This window comes from Crocodylus siamensis, chromosome 5 (assembly GCF_052110815.1).
Source record: "Crocodylus siamensis isolate JL-2025a chromosome 5, ASM5211081v1, whole genome shotgun sequence".
Taxonomy (NCBI): domain Eukaryota; kingdom Metazoa; phylum Chordata; order Crocodylia; family Crocodylidae; genus Crocodylus; species Crocodylus siamensis.
Window position 1 is genome coordinate 78623858 of NC_143399.1, and position 20436 is coordinate 78644293.

Here is a 20436-nt window from a genome sequence, read left to right on the forward strand (position 1 = left end):
AAGAGAAAGCAAAAATTCCTTATCAGCAACTGGAGATCTCTGAGATGTGTTGTTCTCACACAGTTTGAATTCTGCTATCCATCTGTTCTTCCTTGGAATGATAAATAATAGAAGACTCTGTTGTTGAGAGAAAACTGAGGAGGAGGAAGTGTACCTCTCCCTTTATCCCAAAGGTGGGCAAAATACAGCCAGCAGGCCGGATCGAGCCCACAGCAGATCTTTATCCAGACTGCGGTGGGTTTCTCGGTCCCACTTGGCCCAAGCACTGTCCAGCTGTGGTCTGTCCTGCCACCTCCGGGGCACATGGTAGGGTTGGGGCGGCTTCATAGCTGGACTGCCTTTTTCTGGCTGCCACTGCTGCTGGCCCCAGCCCCACGGTACTGGCAGGGACCCACACTGTACAGCTCTGACCCTGCACGCCCCATGCCTGCTTCAGGCTCGCCCACCCAGACTCAGCAGCAGCAACGCGGGACAGAAGCTGCTGCTCAGTGTTGGGTAAAAGCAACCCGTTCCCCTTACCATTCCAGCACTTCTTTGTCTAGCCATCTAGAGCCCATGCCAGGCTGGGCTGCCCTGCATCTGCTCTGTGCTGTTACCACTGCCCCACCGGGCATCCCAGAGGCAGTGGTGATGGCAGCAGAGACACAGGGCAACCTGGCACAGGCTCCAGGTGGCTGTACAAGGAAGCACTGGGTGGGCGAGAGGCCACTTTTACCCAGCGCTGAGCAGTAGCTTCGGTCCTGTACTGCCACTGCTGAGCCTGGGTGGGTAAGCCCAGAGCAGGCTCAGGGTGCGTGGGGTTGGGCCTGTGAAATGCAGGTCCCTGCCAGTACCGTGGAGCTGGGGCCGGCAGCGGCAGCAACTGGAAAAAGCTGCCACCTCCTAAGCTGCCTAGAAAGGCAGTTCCATTGCAGAGCTGCCCCAGCCCCTCTGCATGCCCAGGGAGTGGCAGGATGCGCCACGGGCAGGCAGTGCATAGTGGACCAGGTCCAGGCTGTGCCCGGGTTCTAGTTGATCCACTCCGATGGGGGTGAGTCTGGAGCAGGCATGGGGCACATTGAGGCTGCATGCTTTTGGTAGTGGTGGGGAGGTGCTCCAGTGCACACAGGCTCTGGGCTGTTGCAGGGTGGGAGTGGGGCTGAACAGGTCAGGGGGACATGTGAGGGAAACTCCCATGCACACCCCATCATACCTGCAAACTCCACAATCACACCCTCCCCTACATGAGATCATACCCCCCACAAACCCTGTACCCACCCATACCTTCACCCATACACGCAACCACATATCTCCGGGGGGAGCACTGTGCACTGGTACACTTGCACACTGCACCACACACGCATGCACCCATGCCCCCCCACACATACTTCCTGTGGACACCCCCAGCCCCCCTTGACACACCCCACAGCCCCCACAAATGCAGTCCCCCACAAGCCCTCCATACCCATTCATCCACATCCACACACCCCCACCCTCTCCCATGCTTCACATCTACACACACCTACAACCCCCCACCATATACAAGAGTAAGACTTCATTTTGAGCTATTTTGCAATCACCTTTATATACACAACAAAACACACGCAAATTAGGACAAATATATATATTTAAAATAAAATTAAAATATGCTATTGTCAATGTTTGATTTTTAGTATATAGTTTGGTGTTTTTTCTGGTTCCAAGATGGCAAACCCCTTCCCCAGTACTTCTGGGGGCAAGGGGAGGGACTTCCAATGGTAGTGGTCAGGGGTTAGGGGATGGGACTTCTGGTTCCAAGATGGCAGCTGGTGGGGGGAGGGGGCACCTGTCAGGTGGTAGGGCTACCCTTGCTCGCCAAAACTCATTAAGTGGCCTTCCAGCCAAAATAAATTGTGCACTCTGCTTTATCCCCTCAGTACAAGGGTATGAGCAAGGTGGGGCTAGCCCCCACTCTGCAGATACTGGTAAGGCAAAAAACAAGTTTGTGGTCAAAGCCCTGAGTATGAAACACCCACAAATGACAACATATATAGGGGCGATAGGTTCAGTTGCTGGTAAGTAATTTCATTTTTTAGCAAAGTTTTGTCAGAAACCCACCTCGGAACGTTTGGAGGGAAGTCAATTTTTGTCTGAAGCTCAACTCAGGATCATACAATGTAACAAAATTTTATGCATTCCTGTACTGATTCCAAGTTTCCAATGAAACCTCAAACTAGGCCACCTAAAACATTTGTAGCTCTGTGTCTAGCTCTAAAGCATAAGAAAGATTGCCAAAAGATTATATTTCTGATATTGTTTTAAGTTAATAGATATGTGTAATGTGAAAAACTTGTTGATTTGTACAGATGCATACCAAAGAAGCAGGTTTGTTTGACTAGTTTTGAGAAGTTTGGATGTAGCCAGTATGAATGTGTGCCAAGGCAATTCAACTGTGACCAGCTGCGAGATCCTGTTTGTGATACAGACAATGTGGAATATAATAATCTGTGTACATTGTACCAAAAAGGAAAGAATATATCATATAAGGGTCCATGCCAGGTATGAAATAATTACTGCAATATTTATCAAATGTTCACCATTTTCTAATGTTTTATTTTTAGTTGTTGTATTTGACCACAGTTTGTTTTCCAGTTTGCCAAGATGCCGCATGAAAATTGAAGCTTTCTGAGACCTGGGTCTAAATCCTGTTTTACTTTATGTACCTACATGATACATACACTGCTGCATACCATCAGGTTTCAGCACTTACAGGCTGGGAGACCTGAGTTCTAAACCCTCCTAGCCCAGAGGGGATTTGAACTTGCACCTCCTGCTTCTCAGCAAAGTGCTATAACCACCAGCCCTAGGCTTAAAGAGCGAATGTAGAGAATGTGCATTCTTGTCCTCCTTCTCCTCTGTCCCATTCCTCCTCTGTGTTTTTTTTCTGAAATTAATATTCTGGGATTTATCTGGCCTTACATGTATGTGCCTAGGCAATTCTATTTTGCCCCACAGTTGCCAGGATGGAGCACAGCCCTACATGCACTGCGCAGAGTTGTCCGTGCAGAGCTGAGTAACAAACTCTGCATAAATCAGAGGCAGGCAAAATACGGCCTGTGGGCGACATCTGGCCTGCTGGGCCATTCTATCCGGCCCGCAAGGCCCCTAAAAAATTTACTAAATGAATATTTATTCACTCCCAGCTGCCTGTCAAAGCTGATGGGATCGGGGGCAGTAGGACCCAGAGGGAGCCCACAGCAGGCTTGAGCAACACAACCCTGCCCCACCCCCAGCCAGTTCCCTGCTTTCTGCCCCTGCCCTGCTCTAGCACCTGTGGCTCCCAGCTGCATCACCGGACTGGAGCATGGAACTGCACTGGTACGGGGTGGGGGGGGCAGGGGTGGGTGTGTGCAGACTTGGAGGCAGAGCGTGTGTGTATAGGCTCAGGGGTAGTGGGTGTGTGTGGGTCGGTGTTCATAGGGCGAGTCCCACAAGCGTTTCCCACCGTATACATGCACCCCCCCCTTGCACTGCCATATACAAACCCCAACTACCCTCACCCCACACACGGCCCCCCCACAGACCCCATACGCACCCATACCCCACATATCCACACACACCCACATGCTGCCTCACTCCATGTACCCACACACCCACAGCCCCCCCACAAACGTATACCCCCCACAATATACAAGAGTAAGACTTCATGTTAAGCTATTGTACAGTCACCTCTATGTACATTACACAAGCGCATGTAAATCAAGACACAAATATTTTTAAAATAAAATTAATGTTGTAGATGTTCACTTTTTAGAATATAACTTAGTATTTTTCTGGTTCTGAGATGGCAAAACTTCTTGCTGAAAGGAGTACTTCTGGGGGCAAAGGTCAGGGGCTAGGGGGCAGGACTTCTGGTCACAAGATGGTGACAACGGAGCAAGGCACCTGTCAAGGGGTGGAGCTACCGAGGCAGCCCTCAATAGCTTGTGAAAACTTGGTGAGCGGCCCTCTGCCTGAAATAATTGCCCACCCCTGTTCTATAGCATCAGATCTTGCAGTACTTTTTCGTTTACTAAAAGTTACATAAAGTAAGACTGCAGCAATTAGTTACAGTACCTTGGATAGTTGAATGTAATTTCAGTAGTTTAAGAAAGTATCATATATCAAACAGAGATTGAGGTCTGATCAGTTATTCCTTTGCTTTGACATAATTTTTCCAGCTATGTTTGAAAGTTATCATTAATGAATGTAGCAGAACAATTTTTAACTGACATAAGTCTGACAGATGCCGTTATCTATGTAATGCAGGACACAAAACTGGACACTGGAATTCATATAAAATGTTAAGACTTCACTCAGTATAAGTCTTGAATATTGTAGGTCAGAAATGTTACCCAGTTAAATAACTTGATGTTCTCTGTTTTTTTGCATTTTGCTGCATATTAGCAGCAGTAGCACCAGCATTAATAGTCATAAAGCATCAGTAGCAGAGTTTCAGACACTCAGCAACTGCTGTGAAAGGTCTGCAATTAATTTTATTTCACCTTTTTCCTCTTAGCAGCAAGGCACATCACAAACAAATTACTTCGAACTGCTCTAGCGTTCAAAAAGATAATAACTTTTGAGTCCTTAGCTGAGCAGTAGAACTTCCTGGCTCTAAGACAGGGGCGGGCAATTATTTTGGGCACAGGGCCACTTACTGAGTTTTGGCAAGCCATCAAGGGCCGCATGACAGGCAGCCAGGGACAGATAAATATTAATTTTCTAAAATTTTTAGGGGCCCTGCAGGCTGGTTAGAATGGCCTGGGCCACGGGCTGCATTTTGCCCATCCCTGCTCTAAGAGTTGTGAATTCCTCACCTGGTGAGAAGCGCCACATTCTCTCTTCATTCTTATTCTGAACAGAAAATAGCAAAAGGCCCCTTTTGCTTATATTGGAATAATATTGGAAATATTGGAATCACTTCTGAAGAGCACAGGGTAGTCCTACCTGTCTTCATACTCTAAAATACCTAGCCCTGCATGCAGATCCCACAGTCTACCGCCATGGGGTTAAGTTTTCTCAGGCTTACTCTTCCCTTAGCATGGTGCTAGTGGATGTCAGACACCCTTACTATAACATGTACTTCTGACATTGGACATATATCTTCACCTGCAGTTCAGTTCTTGGCTTCCTAAGGAAAGGAGTAGTTTTGCCACTCCCCATACCCAATGCACCATGAAGTAAAACTACTGCCTGTGACATTCATTCCTGCTGAATGACACCCAGTAAAGAAAATGATACTTAATGTGGTACAAACAGCTTCCTTATGTGTGGGTTCAAAGGTGAACAACCTCAGCCTCCTGTTGATCAGCTGGAGATCAGTAGTCAAAACTATATTGTTTGTTTGTTTGTTTGTTTATTTGATCTATATTTGTCTGTTTGATTTATATTGTGCCCTTCCCAAAACAGGCTCAGGGCAGCTTACAATAAAAGTTAATTTTTTATTCAGTTTTTATAATTACTTTAAGATAATATAACAAAACAGCCCCCCCAAATACTCCAAAATTCAAAATAAAATACCCCACCCACTCTTGCTCCCCTGCTTCTCACTGAGTATCCTCATTTGCCATCCCACATTCACTGCCTACATAAAAGATACACATTTTCTTCCCATGTTTCCTCCCACTGCCCTTCCAGCTCCCCGAGGGGGTGGTCCTTTCCAGCCCCATATCTGCCTCTTTCAGAGAGAGGCCATAGCTGTCCCACCCCCATGCCTCTCAGGGGGGGTCCCCTCCCCACTCCTTTAATGTTCCACCAATCCCATACTGCCCTCTCTCACAAGGAGGGCCATGGCTACCCTGAAAGCCCATTCACTCCCCCATTCCCCCAGCTAGTTACTTGACCTGATCGCAGAAACTTGACTGATTGACACCATAGAGTTGATTCTTAACCTGATCCCTTTGGGATACTTTTCACCATACACTGAGAACCAAGGTGTTCAGTATGAAAGAGCAGTCCACGCTATTCTTTTTCATGTTCAAATGCAGGAAAAGACCACTCAAACTTTTCATGTGTGACCACCTAGTTTGAGAAGCCAGAGATACAAAATTTGTTTGATATCTTACTAATTTGTGGTTCCAGACACCAAAGCTGTCCAAGGGGAGCAGTGAAAATGGTACTGGGAGGCTTCAGCTGCCACATAAAATGCCCAGAAGACATTATTCACATTATTCCATCCATTCTGTCTACCTTAGCTGTATAAAATACTCACTGATATGTATGTTCATTAACTTCAGTTTCTGGAGTTGTTACTCTTTTGAAAATTGTGTTTCTTACCCCTTTTTTGCTATAGAAAATATTGTTCTAAATGGCTGATTCATGAATCGGCTAGTTTTATCAACTAGTTACCTATCTGTTGGTTTTGAACAATTTCAATAGAAACACCAACCATAGAAAAAACCTTCAAAAGAAAAGATGAAAAGTAGACTGTTGTGAATCCTTGTCTCCTAGCATTGCATGAAAACTACCACACTGGGTCAGACCAGTGGTCCATCCAGACCTGTGTCTTATCTCTGATAGTGGCAGGAGTGTTTGCTTCAGAGCAGTGTTCTCAACCTTTTTGGATTCAAGTCACCCTCCAAAACTTTTCAAAATTTAGTGCCACCCTATTAAAAAAAAAAGTAATTCAGATGGCATATTCATATGATAACCATTATAATTCTGTCATTATGTTAGAAACTGAACTCTATAATTTTATTCTGTTCACTTCACTGCCACCATAGTCAAGTGGAACTGACGCGTGTACTTCCTGTGGAACCAGATAGGGAAGCAGCTGTTGCAGGCATATGTGCTTTTGCCACAGCCCTTCTTAGTCTTACTTTGCACAGTAGGTCCCGGAAATGGGTGCATGGGGCAGATGAAACTGTCTCATGTGCCTCTTTTCAGGTTCCACATTGGAGCCAAACTGAGAAGCAGCTGCAACGTCTTATTTTTTCATTTTCTTCCCTTTCTTTAGCCCTTCTGCAAATCAACAGAGCCAGTGTGCGGACATAATGGTGAAACCTATGGAAGTGTATGTGCAGCCTATTCTGACCGTGTGGCTATAGACTACTATGGACAGTGTCAGGCTGTTGGAGTGCTCTTAGAGTATGGCTTTCATACAGAATGTGCTTCTGTTAACTGTCCTTCCCTTTCTTCTACTGGATGCAAACCAGTTATTGCACCAGGTAACTGTATTGATTGTTGTTGAGGTTTATTTAGAGTTTGAGAGTATCTGAAGGCTAGCCATACAAACACATTTATCCTTGGACTGAAAGTGACTTCTTTTAAATGTATTCTATTTTTTGTGTGTTTCTGAGATTAAGGTGGAAAATTAAATTCACAACTTTTTGAAGGCTGAATTGGGGCAACAGAGACAGGATGAGGAAAGCTAGTTGAAAGAACTGGAGGAGTGGCATTTAGTGCAGGGATTGAAGATATGGTAAATTTAAAAAAACATGGGAATATCTTCATGTGAAATCTTAAAATTCTGCCTCATGAGCAGTCTCACCTCTAGATAACAAGATCTTAAATCCTAACATGTCATAAACAAGTTAAAAAAAAATTGTTATCCCTGGTTACCTAACAACCTTTTGATTACACGTGTGCCATTTGTAATAAAGAACTTCTTTATCTGAGTCCGCAGCAGTCTGAGCAAGCTGGTCTCTCTCTCTCTCTCTCTCTCTCTCTCTCATCTAACTCCCCATCCTCTAGAATTCAGCTAATGATAGATTTAAGGGTATACCCTTCCTCAAGCTGTACATATATCTTGCCTTATAACTTAGCTTGTAATAGCAAAACTTTTTAGCTTCACAGGAATTTGTTATCATATATAAGTGGCTAAAAATGATCCCATAACTCTACATTAGAATGGATCATTTTTGAGTTTCAAATATGGCAAACCTAAATGCTCAGAAACCATTTAATTCAACTGTTGAATGGGCAGGTCTATTCTCATAAGTGGAATCTTGGCTTTCTTTTAGGACTTTTGTTACTATATTTTCCATATACTGGAATTTTTATCTTCCACTTTAAATGATCATATTAAATCTAGGAAGTAAAACTTGTATTTTGTGCATGTCTTGCAGGAGCCTGCTGCCCCCTGTGTGCTGGAATGCTCAGAGTCTTATATGATAAAGACAAGCTGGATACTTTTGCCCAGGTAAAGAAATGTAGTCATTTCCCATGTAGAATGGTGCAAATATTTAGAAGGCTAGCATGCATTTAAAATAGTCTGCTCTTCATAACATAATGTGTTCCCTGGATTATGCCCTGCACACCCAGATCCTGCCTTATGCTACCCAGATCGGGCCCCACACACCTGGATATTGTCTTGTTCATGCCCTGGACAAATCCTGCAGGAGAGATGGAGGACATGGAGGGGAAGATAGGTGCTATTAAGCATTGGAGAGGCAAGAGTTCTGAGTGAAGGGTTGGCGGGGGCAGGAGTTTTATATTGGAGATTCAAAACACTCCTCTGTCACTGCCAATGTTGCCACAGCATGGTCTTAACTGCCCCTGCTGTTGCTCTTATATCAGCAACATAATGTCTGTGCACCTGGCTGTTGCTGCAAGGGCAGTGCCATGGGGTTGTTCTTGCTGCTGGGACACATACTCTCCCTATTCCATATACCCTCTTAAGTTGGTGCCCAGGTCTAGTGCCCTTCTCCCTCACACCAAGGTATGCCACTGCCTGCAGTGTGTGGGGAAACCTCCAATAGTGAATGTCTAGAACTGGATATGATATTTGGATTCTGCCTCCCCAGTGTATTTCGCAGAAGAGCAACATTTACTTCACCAACCCACAGTGTGATGCTTCAACTATAGAGCTTGTCACATGCATGTCTGCTGGAGCACCCAAATTTCTCCCCACTGTGTTGCTACTTACCCCAAAGAATAGAAAAGTTGCCCCAGGAGAGTTGCCTATCCCAGCATCTCAGACCTTTTGCTTGCTTCTGCAAATATAGGGAGGGGTCTATGCTGGTGTTAAGTGGCCCACATTTTTGGATTATGAAGGAAGAAATTATAGGTCCCCCTCTCTGGGGAGAGGGTCAGCCTAGAATATCGTTTGCCCAGAAGTCGCTACTTCTAAAGGCAGCCAGTAAGGAGAGAAACAACAAAATTTGTTATAAAAATAAAACAAGCGTAAGAAACCAGTTACCAAATGTTGAGATACAGACAGAGATTTAAGAATAGACACACAAGATAAAATACCAGAACACTGACCTGTTTTTACCCTGCACCTTAAATCCAAAGATGCAGTCCTTAGCTAATTTCAAGGGCCTAAATGCAGTCGTAGCCCTGACCCTGCCCATCAGAGCATCCTGCATTCCCCTGTCAGCTTTGTTTTCTCAGCCTCCTTTCCTGGGATCCAGCCCCTCCCTTGTACCTGGTAAGACTGAAGACAAAGCCATGCTCTCTAGCCAGGCTTAAGTACTTTTGCCAGTTCAGCTATTGACATATTTCATCCTTTTGTTTCTAAGGAGAGGGAAGCGGGGGGAGTTACTCTGTGTCAGTAACCTTCTAGCCCAGGGGCAGGTACAATATGGCCCACAGCCCAGATCTGTCCCACCAGGCCATTCTATCCAGCCCACAGGGCCCCTAAAAAATTTAGAAAATTAATATTTGCTCCTGTCTGCCTGTCAAAGATGACAGGAGCAAGGGGCAGTATGACCCAGAGGGAGCCCACAACAGGACTGAGCAGACCAACCCCACCTCACCCCACCCACAGTTATTTCCCTGCCTTCCTGCTCCTACACTTCTCTGGCACCATGTGGCTCCTGGCTGCATCACCAGACTAGGAGCATGGGACTGCACAGGTACCCTGGGCCAGGACTGGGAGGAAGGGCGTGTGTGTGTTCATAGGATGAGTCCCACAGGTACACCCAATCATACACATGCACCCACACCCACCCACCCTGCCACCCTCCCTGACACACACAGCACCCACAAACCCCATACCCACACACACCCTGCATATCCACACACACTTCCACATGCTTCCTCACCCTACACCCATACCTAACCACCCCAAGACATTCATACACACACACTCGTAGCCCCACACAAACGTATACCCACCCACATACCTCTAGCCCCCCACAATATACAAGAGTAAGACTTCATTTTAAGCTATTGTGCAGTCACCTTTGTGTATACTACATAAATGCATGTAAATCTGGACAAAAATAGTTTTTGAAATTACATTAATATGTTCTTTTTAGAATATAATTTGGTATTTTTCTGGTTCCCAGATGGCAAAACCCCTTGCTGAAAGGAGTACTTCTGGGGGCAAGGGGAGGGACTTCTGGTGGTAAAGGTCAGGGGTTAGGGACATGAGATCCGGTTCCAAGATGGCAGCCGGGGGCAGGGCACCTGACAAGGGGTGTGGCTTCCCATGCAGCCTTCAACAACTTGCCAAAACTTGATAAGCATCCCTCCAGCCAAAATAATTGCCTGCCCCTGTCCTAGCCCCCAAGGTGCACCTTTACCAGACTACAGTCTTATATGTTTTTTAGATGTGTAGATTCATTACTCTGATATGCTGTTGTTTCTGTATGATAGTTTGACTGGCTAGATATCAGGCTCTTTTCAAATGTAAACATATCGTTGTCTGACCAGGCTTCCCCTTGTCTCTTGGCACATCTGTATGGAGGAGCAATACACTAACCAAGTCAAATGGTCATTCTCAATCAGTGACTCTTCTGATTGTGAACAGTTGTGGGCTGTTCAAATTAATCGCTACCTTACTAACACAGCCTTAGCTGACATAAAAAGATACATCAATATTACACTGGATCAAATATATAACGTATACAAACACAAGAACAATAAAACCGAACACGGCTTTGCACTAGCTATAGAGACCAAACACCTCAATAATAAACATAGCTTGGGGGACTATCCATGCATGATACATGGTGAACCCCCAAAATAACTTTGTCTTGTAGTACTTTTGTGATGAACCTCATTGGGTTTTTTGGTGCAGTGTCTTTTTTATGATGATATCTGGTCATAACATTTTTGTTTTTGCCAACCCTATGATTTTAGCTCCTAAAAAATGGGGCTGGAGTGTTTGCAGCTGTGACAGTCAAGGAAATGTGTGAGAAGCAAGGGTTTTTTTGTTTGGTTGGTTTCTTTTCAGGGGGTAATATCTTTTATTCTAGGGTTGCCATATTTCCAGGATCAAAAAAGAGGACAACTGGGGTGGGGGGGAGGAGAAGTATATGATTGTGGGAGGGGTTATTGATATGCCTGTGCCCTGCCTCTGGCCCTTACTCCTAAGTCCCTGCCCCCCAGCCTTGCCAGTGCCCCTCACTCCTGGCCTGCAGCCCCCTGCTCCCCCCAGCACTGCCAGTTCCCCTCACTCCTGGCCTGCAGCCCCCTGCTCCCCCCAGCACTGCCAGTTCCCCATACTCCCAACCTGCAGCCCCCTGCCCACCGCAGCACTGCCGGTGCCCCTTGCTCCCAACCTGCACCCCTCTGCCCTCCCCCCCCAGGTCTGCTGGTGCCCCTCACTCCCAACCTGCAGCCCCCTGCCCCCCAGTGCTCCTGCCGATGCAGCTCCTTCATGTACCCTGAAGCAGCTTGCTGGGGCCTGGGTGCAGAGCACGTGACCCCTGGCAGCCAATCACCTTGCCCGCTACTCGCAGTGCCAAGCCTCCAAGCTGCTAGTGTCTGGGAAAAGTGGAGGCCCAGCAAAAACCCAGACATACACTTGCATTGTAAAAATCCGCCCAGTCACAAGGACAAGGGACCAAAAAAGAGGATGTGTCCAGGAAAACCCAGATGTATGGTAACACTAATTGGGACTCCTGTATAGTTGGGAGAGATGTTAGACAAAGTTTTGGGCACAATGTGCACAGTTCCAATAAAATGTATCCTCCCCCCTCCCTCAAGAATCCTTCCTTCTTGCATTATTTCCAGAAATACAGTTAGTTAGAAACTGCTAATTATTGCCAAGTATGCAGTTTTGTATGAGTGTTCACATACAGGGTACAGTTGCACTGTGCTGTCAAGCGCATTTCTGTGAACACTGTGCTTTTTTCTGAAGGCCAGAGATGCCTGCCTAAAATTATTTTCTTCTGAGGTATTTTGTGAAAGCTTCCAATGACACTGAGAAAAGTCTTATAGCCAGGGCTCAGTCCTATCTGCATTTCCTTTAAACCCTAATGTATTGTGATTTTTACCCTGATCTCCAGGATTGAAACATACTATAGACCTCACCAATCAATTGTGGTCTGGATGTCAACTACTCCAAAAGCAGAAAGGAGCCAAGATTTATATCTTTTCTTTGAAGTTCCTCAGAGTCTCTGGGCATATCTACACATGCAGTTAATACTATTTGGATTTACTGTGCAGGCATTTACTACCTGTACATGTACAGGGTTTACTACGCATATGCAGGTAGTAAATTTACTGCACAGTAGACTAATTTACTGTGCAGTAAGCACCTGCACATGTAGATGGTGACACTTTACTGTGCAGTAGATTGCAAACCTTGCTGGCTAAAAGATTCTGATTTGAAGCATGTGAGACACAGTTTACATCAAGTGAGGAAGGTATCTCAAAGAACAACAGTTATTTTAAAATAAATAATCATTCTTTTTACTTAGCTTTAGAAAATTGTTCATTGCTTTTGTAGATCAAATTTGAACATTTTCCATCTTAAATGAATTATCAAACAAGTTTCCTAACATGATACCACATCCGTAGAGGAGAAGTGTAATTTCATGTAATATCACATGAACAGTAAAATTCTCATTTTTCTTCCAGGTTACAAATAAAAAACCAATAACTGTTCTTGAAATACTTCAAAAAATCCGTCTACATGTTTCAGTGCCGCAATGTGATGTGTTTGGATACTTAAGTATAGAATCTGAAATTGTGATACTTATCATCCCAGTTGACCAAAACCCCAAACCATTGCAGGTAGAATATATTATTAAATTTCTATTTATAGCAGTATGTGTTATAGAATCGTAGATGTTATGTTTCAACTCTATACTATGAACATTTCTTTGTTAATTTAACCTTTTAAAACTAGTGTAATGAAATGTGGTAAGAACAAAACAGCTGGGTGGTATTGTTGTGCACTACATGATGGATGTGCTGGGACTACTTTGGTGGTTGGTAGGGCTGTGAGAAGCCTCGGGTGCAGATTCAATTCGGAGGAGATTTGGCCTGATTCGGCAGCCGAATCTCTGAATCAAATCAGGAGACCAATAAAAAGGTCTGAATCAATTTGAAGCTCTCTGAATTGGTTTGAAAAGATTTGGGGAGATTTGGGCAGTCCCCACTTGCCACCACTGGGAGCTGGACCTGGACTCCATGCCAGTAAGTAGAGGGGGGATGGGGACCACAGGGGGACCCCAACCAGGCCTCGTCCCCTGCCTGCTCCCCCAGCCCTCCTGAGTGCCCTCTGGCCTGTGCCTACTCTCCCATCCCTGTCAATAGCTCCCCTACCCGACACCAGCATCCTGACTTTAAAAAAAAAAAAGAAAAAAAGAAAAAACGACTGCACTCACCAGCTCCTGCCAGGTGGGGGGGCAGTCCCCACTGCCCCCCACTGCCCTGAGCTGCATGAGAGGCTCTGCCACAAGCCCTCAGCCCCATCAATGGCTGCCCCACCAGGCCTCCGTGTCCTGGCTCTTTTTTTAAAAGAGCCCCACACTCACTAGCTGCTACAGAGGCCATGGGGACTTCTGGGGGCTCACGACAGAGCCCCCCACACAGCATGGGGCAGTGGGGGGGGAGCAAGGATTGCCCCCCCCCCGCCTGGCAGGAGCTGGTGAATGTGGGGCATTTATTTATTTATTTATTTATTTATTTTTAAGAGCTGGTACACTGGGGCCAGGAGGGGCAGTCATTGACAGGGCTGAGGGCTTGTGAGGCAGCCATGGTGGGGAGGGGCTGGGAGGTAGATGGGACCTATTTAATTCAGCCGATTCGGTTGTGGCTGAATCTCTGAATCAGATTCTGCCAAATTGATTTGGGACAGTGATTAGAATCGCGGAATCGAATTGCTGTCCCCTGAATTGGCCGAATCTGAATCCAATGCAAATACTAGCCGCTTTGCACAGTGGTTGTATCTAACAGTTTCAGCTCAAACAGAAGAGAAAGTGGATGCATTTGACATGCCTACTGTTTTTGTAAGAGGCTTTGAATGAAAGGTGGCTGTCAGTGCAGGACCAGGATGCAAAAGAAAAGAAAATGCTACAAATTAGGTACCTTTTCATTAAAGTCAGATATTTTTAAATTTAAAAATACAATAAAATAATTCCAAATGTTATGAACTACCTACTGTGAACTGTTTCTCACAACAGGAAAATAAAATGAATAAAGAAAAGATCTTTATTAACTTTTGAATGAAAAAGGTTCCAGAAGGTTACCAGCTATATTCATTTCCCTAGCCCCCACACCTGCCTCTCACCCATTGACCACCTCAATTTACATTCTAACCGACCGGCTTTCTTGCATACATACTGGCCTCTGGCTGCTTTACTACTCCATCCAGGAAGAGCACAGACCATCTGCAGGCACTTCCTCTGCCTGATGACGGGTAATTTCAAGCCTTTGGGTACAAAGAAGAATTTTTCCAACTATTTGAGTTGGTCTAATAAAGATATCGGGTTTACTCCCCCCAGAAATATTCCAGAAGATGCTTCACAGTGATTGTCACGCACTTAATAAATGAGGTTTTAAATCTGAATTTATAGTATTGGGCCATTAGTCAGATGCTGAAATATTTGCTAATGGGTAAAATTTTATTTGGCTTTGGTCATCTAAGTGGCAGTTTTCACATCTGCGTGTGGGTAGCAACTCTGCATCCTGGCAGTGTAGATATGTGAATAGTGTGTGCACCCACTGTGTCATGGGTGTCAAGCATACGGCCTGTAGGCTGGTTGTGGCTTGTAGAGCCCTATGATCCAGTCCATGAGTCTCAAACCAACTCTGCATACAGTGTGCTATACAGAGCTGGTCTGGCACAGGGGCCTGGACCCAGTGGTGCGAATGTGGCACAGGAGGTTGGTCTGGGGAATGTGTTACATGCAGCACCTGTGCTGGATTGGCCCTGTGCTTTGGCTCTGGGGCAGGCCTGGTCTGGGTAAAATTGCACCAGAGCCAGAGTGCAGAGCCAGTCCAGCCAGATGCTGTGTGCAGTATTAGGGATGCTAATACACGAGGTGCCGGACTCCAGCAGACTCGATTAATTGAGTCTGCTCTAATTACAGTGTGTTGGAGCAGCCTCGCTGCTCATGTATACACATCCATAGTGTTTTGAATGCTGTTAGGAAAGCAGTGAAATACTGATTCAAACCCTTTCTGGATAGGAGGCTGTAGGACCTGGGTCTCTGGAATCATAAGCAAGTGCCCTAAGCACTCAGCTTTTGTAGTTAAAACATGGGAGAACCTTATCCCCCCTTCTTTCTGGGACTTGTACTCAGGTATGCAGATATGTAGTTGTCTATGTGTGCAGATTTACCCTTCCAGGGAGCAGAATCGCAATTCAAATAATTGGCACTTAAACTGGCAAAGGGAAACAGGATTTCACCCTAAATACACAGAGTGCATTGCACATCTTGATGCTAAATATAGATGTGGATTTGGTTGACAACCAGCCAGTTTTCAGATGTTTGTACATTACCATAATCTACTGATTCACAGAGCTATGACAGCTCTCACCTGCTGAGAACCACTTCTGTACTTCTCTCTCTTTCTTACTGCCCTCATTATCAGGGTGCTCCGAGGTTCCCAAAGACCTTTTGGGATCTGTAGGTCCATACGGCACAAGGCGCTGCCTAGCATGTGGTGGTATTGCTCGTTTGTGCTAGTGAACAAACACTCAGGGTTGACAATACTAAGCGCTGTATGCAGATCACTAAACCAAGACCAAAGCCTTTACACTGTTTTTGCCGGGAGCAGCTTGGACCAGCCGCAATAACAAGCTTCAAATAAGTAGTGCACGTCTTTCCTTGGAGCAGTTGTTTCATTCTCACATTTTGCTGATTAGAGCCCTGCAGGTCCAGAGCAAAATATCAGGTTTTGTTTTTTAAAAATGTCCTTAGCTTTTTGCTAGTACTTCTGATAGATTTTGCACGCTCTGGTAAGAGCACATAATTATGATGAGGTTGTGTTGACATGCATTTCTTAAGAAAATAAAGGCTTAGCTTAAAAAGGAGGTGAAAAGTGGACTGTAATTTGTTTCCTGCTCCTTCTGCAATACAGATATTACCCAGGCAATTCCTTTTCCCCAGACTGCAGTATATTTAAAAATTTCTGTTTCCTTTTTTTCTTCATAAATGAATTTTGTATGTTCATTTCCTGGATGGGCAAGTAAAGTCTAGTGGCAGTGCCTGGAATTCAGTTGACTTGACTGGGATTGCATTGGCTTACATTGTAGCAGAAATTAGCTTTATGGCAAAACCATGTTGTTTTTAGTTTGCCTTGAATGTTGTATGCCTGGAAGCCTCTAGTTAATACTGTGGGGTTGTTGAATTTATTTGGTTGTAGTCAAGACTGCAGCTGAATATCCAATATAAGCCTAATTTTGCCTCCCATCTCCATTAATATAAACTCTAGAAAAAAAATAAAATTGTCTTCAAGAAGGTTTGGCTGAGGACTGAAACAGACATTAAATCATTCTATAATATTTTAAATGAATCAGACAAAGAGTTCCTAAAATTATGACGCTGAACACGGGTGTGTATACCAGTGGCCAGAAATCTAGCCTGTTTTGCTACTTTGTAGAAAATAGAATGTAGTTGATTGTTCTAACTAAGGCCTGGTGAACTGCACTAAAATCTACTTGATTTAATCCCAGAAACAAGTAATTTATAAGATACCACCTATGCTTGAGAGATCGTATCTCCTCTGACTGTGCAGAATGGTTGCTATCCTTTGGGACTGGGTAGATCAAAAAGCACTAGACGTACACAAGAGAGGCCAAGGAGAGGTATTCATGGCCAAAGGGAGCCAGTGGGAGAACAGGTTACTAGGCCCAGACTCTGTTACACCTATTAGGTGTGTAAGCAGATTTAGGCGCCAAGGTGCAATCCTCTTCCACCCCATTTGACTCCAAGAAAAATTGTTAATACAAAAGATGGGTGGGCACTCTTCCTCCTCTCTCTTTGTGATTGAATTTTAAGGGTCAGATGATGGAACATTAGACAAATAGATGCATTAAGGGTGGTGTTTTAATCTTTTTTGGTCATTGGGTTATTCAGATTTGGTCATCTGCGTAGCATTTCTGGTCACTTAAATCCCTAAAAAATCACTTACAGCTTGGCTTTTTGTTCCTGGGTGTGTGGATGTATGATTATATTTCTTGTCCCCATAGGATTTCAGTGGTGGTATTTATGAATTTAAGGTGCTTGGCAGTGGGAGGACAGAGTGTAGTCTCAGGATGGTTTTTTAAAAACTTTCTAACAGTGATCATGGGAACATGAATTGGACTAACTTTGAATAATTCAGTTAGAGCTTTCTCATCCTATACTTTGTTTGCTGATCAGACATTTTATATCAGGCTTCTGTAAGTTCAGAAGAGAATTACTAACTTTTTAATTTATTTTTTTCCTAGATTGAAGCCTGCAATAAAGAAGCAGAAAAGATAGAATCGCTGATAAATTCTGACAGCCCAACTTTAGCATCCCATGTGCCATTATCAGCACTTATTGCATCCCAAGTGCAAGTTTCATTAAGTATATCTTCTCCCTGTATAAAAGCCATGCCTGTGCTTTACACCCTATTCTTGAGCATCATACTCACCTTGGTGGCAGTTGTATACAATACATAACTGCTTAGAAAATGTGCAAAATAAGCATTGTATTTTTTTTCTATACTGCGAAGGACATTCAGAATTGCTATCTTGTTGGTGAACAAGAAATTTTAATCAGAAGGAAAGAATCAGTTCAGTCCAACAAAATACAAGAAAAAATGTTAACATATATACCTTTTTGTTAAAAATTAAGAATATTTGAAATAATCCAAAGGACAACTCACCTTTTAACCACTAGTCATAATTTTCCAAGCATAATTGTTTTCTTTAAAATACTTGGTTCCCATAAAAATGCTGTACCAGATTCTAACTTTTGTGGTTATGGGGTTGTTATACAGTTACTTTCAGCTGCAAGCAAATACCGTATTAAGATTGTTCAAAAGTGTTATTTTTATATGATCCAATTGTGTATCACTGAGAATAAGCATGTGCCTATTTTAACCATCAATTTTTGAAAGAAATGAATTGCTGCTACTTAATTTACCAAAAACTGTTGAGTCATTTTCCATGTAAATACATATATTTTCATATTTTATTATGAAGGAAATGAAGTAGCCATGGGCCTATTCCAGGAAACTTACACGTGTAAGTAAATATTCTTATGTGTGTCTAAGTATTTGGAGGATATTGGGCCCCATTTTTGTAAAATGACAATCATGTGCTAAGCCAGTACCTTACTTAAATGAAGAAATGTGTTCATTTTTACAACTTTGTACATAACAGATTTTCTTATTGGATGCAAAATTATAAATAATTTCAATCTATATTTATAAGTCCCATTTGAAATATTGCAGTATTTGCATGTTATCTAATTAAATTTATACTTTAAATATGTTTAAATGTTTTATAGAGAACTTACATTTTATTACTTATTGCGTTTTATGCACCTGAACCTAGTCTACATGAAGTTTTGTGTATCAGTATTATAGTACCCAACTTTTGAAGCATATACAGGAAAAACTAATTTTTGCCAAAATTTTGAACTTTATAAGAAGGCACTGAAAACTTTTGGAACATCTGTATGTAACTGTAGCACGTTTGTAGAAATTATTTTCTGTTAAATCTTTGCAATGCAAATGTATCAAAGCCTTTTTTATTTTAATAAAAAAGAACTTTTATTTTCTCATGTGTACTTAGGAACACATACTTAACTTTATAAAATTCTCCATGCATTTTAGAGAGTGTTTTAAGTCCAGGTATGCATCAAAGTACATTCAAAGTTACTGTTTTTGCAGTAGCTTTGTATCACTTCACATGTATACTGGAAGCAGCACATTTGTTTTGTGGAGAAAACTGAGCTATTGTATATCTTTTCATAATTTGCCAGGTGAGCAAAATTATGGTCAAACATAATCTTTAATCCACAGAAGAATCCCCTCTGTCAGTAGGAGTGCACACAGAGCAGTGGTAGAATTATGATCCCAGTTGTAACCAAACATTTAGGGCCAAAACAAATTAACTCGGTCAATCAATATTATTGCATAATGCCATTTTCACATACTAGCACTTGTATTCATCTGCCTCAAAGTTTCCGTCAAATGTCACTGGGAAGATTAAGGCATATCAGGGGCTGGTGGAGGAGAAAGGGGCATTTTTTTATGCAAATACTTGTTGAAGCCATTCTTTCAGAATATGTTAATCCACCTGTTTCTGGGAATCTTCCACTGTGTTTATGTCTTTAAGTATATAAAGTTTTTAAACTGAACGGTCTTGGCCCTTTGGACCTGCTGAAAAGTTGCAAGCATATGAGATTTATTCAGTGCTTTAGTTCTTAACAAATAATAATCATCCTTTTAAGATCTAACATGTTCAATCTTGCTTCAGCTGGTAGATCATGATATCTATAGGAAGAAAATGATAATTAAATAACTTTGTCATAAGCCACTTTATAAAAAGAATTTGAATGAAATGTTAAACCACCTTTTCCTTGTTGAATACACTGTATATTAATAATTGTATTATTTTGTGCCAATGGCAATATCATCTTCAGTAAGAAAGAGTACAGAAAATATACTAACCTCTTATTCAAGTGAATCATAAATTTTATAAGAGCACAATCCAAATCTTTGGACATTTGTGAATTCACAAACAAATGGAAAATAGGTGTATGCTCGGTAAGAAAATAATGAGGAAGGTCCAAGATGTATTGATCAGTCTATGTTAAGTATAGATGATTCCCAATTCTTGAGGAACATCCAAGAAACTGCAAAAGTTTTAGGCTCTTCTTCTAACTTACTGGACCAACAAGCAAATATTTTTTTTAAAAGTGCATTATTACTTTGGGGAAGGAAATGGTAAAACCATTCTGATTCTTTTGACTCCCACAAAAAGCTTATTGCATAGAAACTCTGAATGAGAGAAACACTAGGACAAGAGATTCAAGAACCAAAGAGGGAATCAAGTTGTACTTCCAAGCTATGAAATCTGGGCCTAATAAGAGAAAACGGATAAAGGTTTCAGATGAGTTTTACAAATTTGTTTAGGGGCAGAAGTTGCATAGAAAGTGGTATAAGTGATCGGAAGCTGGTTTAAACCTGTAATGGAACAGGAGTTCAGCACGTGTAAATTGGTTACAAAGTGATCGAACCTGGTTTAAGATAAACCTGGGTGGATGTAGTAGCAGATCTAACTGGTTTATATTAAACTGGTCTATGAAACTTCTGTCCGAGATCACCTCCTGA

General features: G+C 43.1%; 1 protein-coding gene across 1 annotated transcript in view; it reads left to right on the plus strand.

Annotated features, from left to right (window-relative positions):
- Nucleotides 1-17974, plus strand: part of RECK (reversion inducing cysteine rich protein with kazal motifs) — a 118931-nt gene extending 100957 nt beyond the window's left edge. The window contains exons 17-21 of the mRNA XM_090049344.1: nt 2325-2517; nt 6956-7166; nt 8067-8140; nt 12754-12909; nt 17558-17974. Coding sequence (XP_089905470.1) covers nt 2325-2517; nt 6956-7166; nt 8067-8140; nt 12754-12909; nt 17558-17773 — 850 coding nt within the window. The 3' untranslated portion in view covers nt 17774-17974. The remainder of the gene's footprint in view (nt 1-2324; nt 2518-6955; nt 7167-8066; nt 8141-12753; nt 12910-17557) is intronic.
- The last annotated feature ends 2462 nt before the right edge of the window (nt 17975-20436 follow it).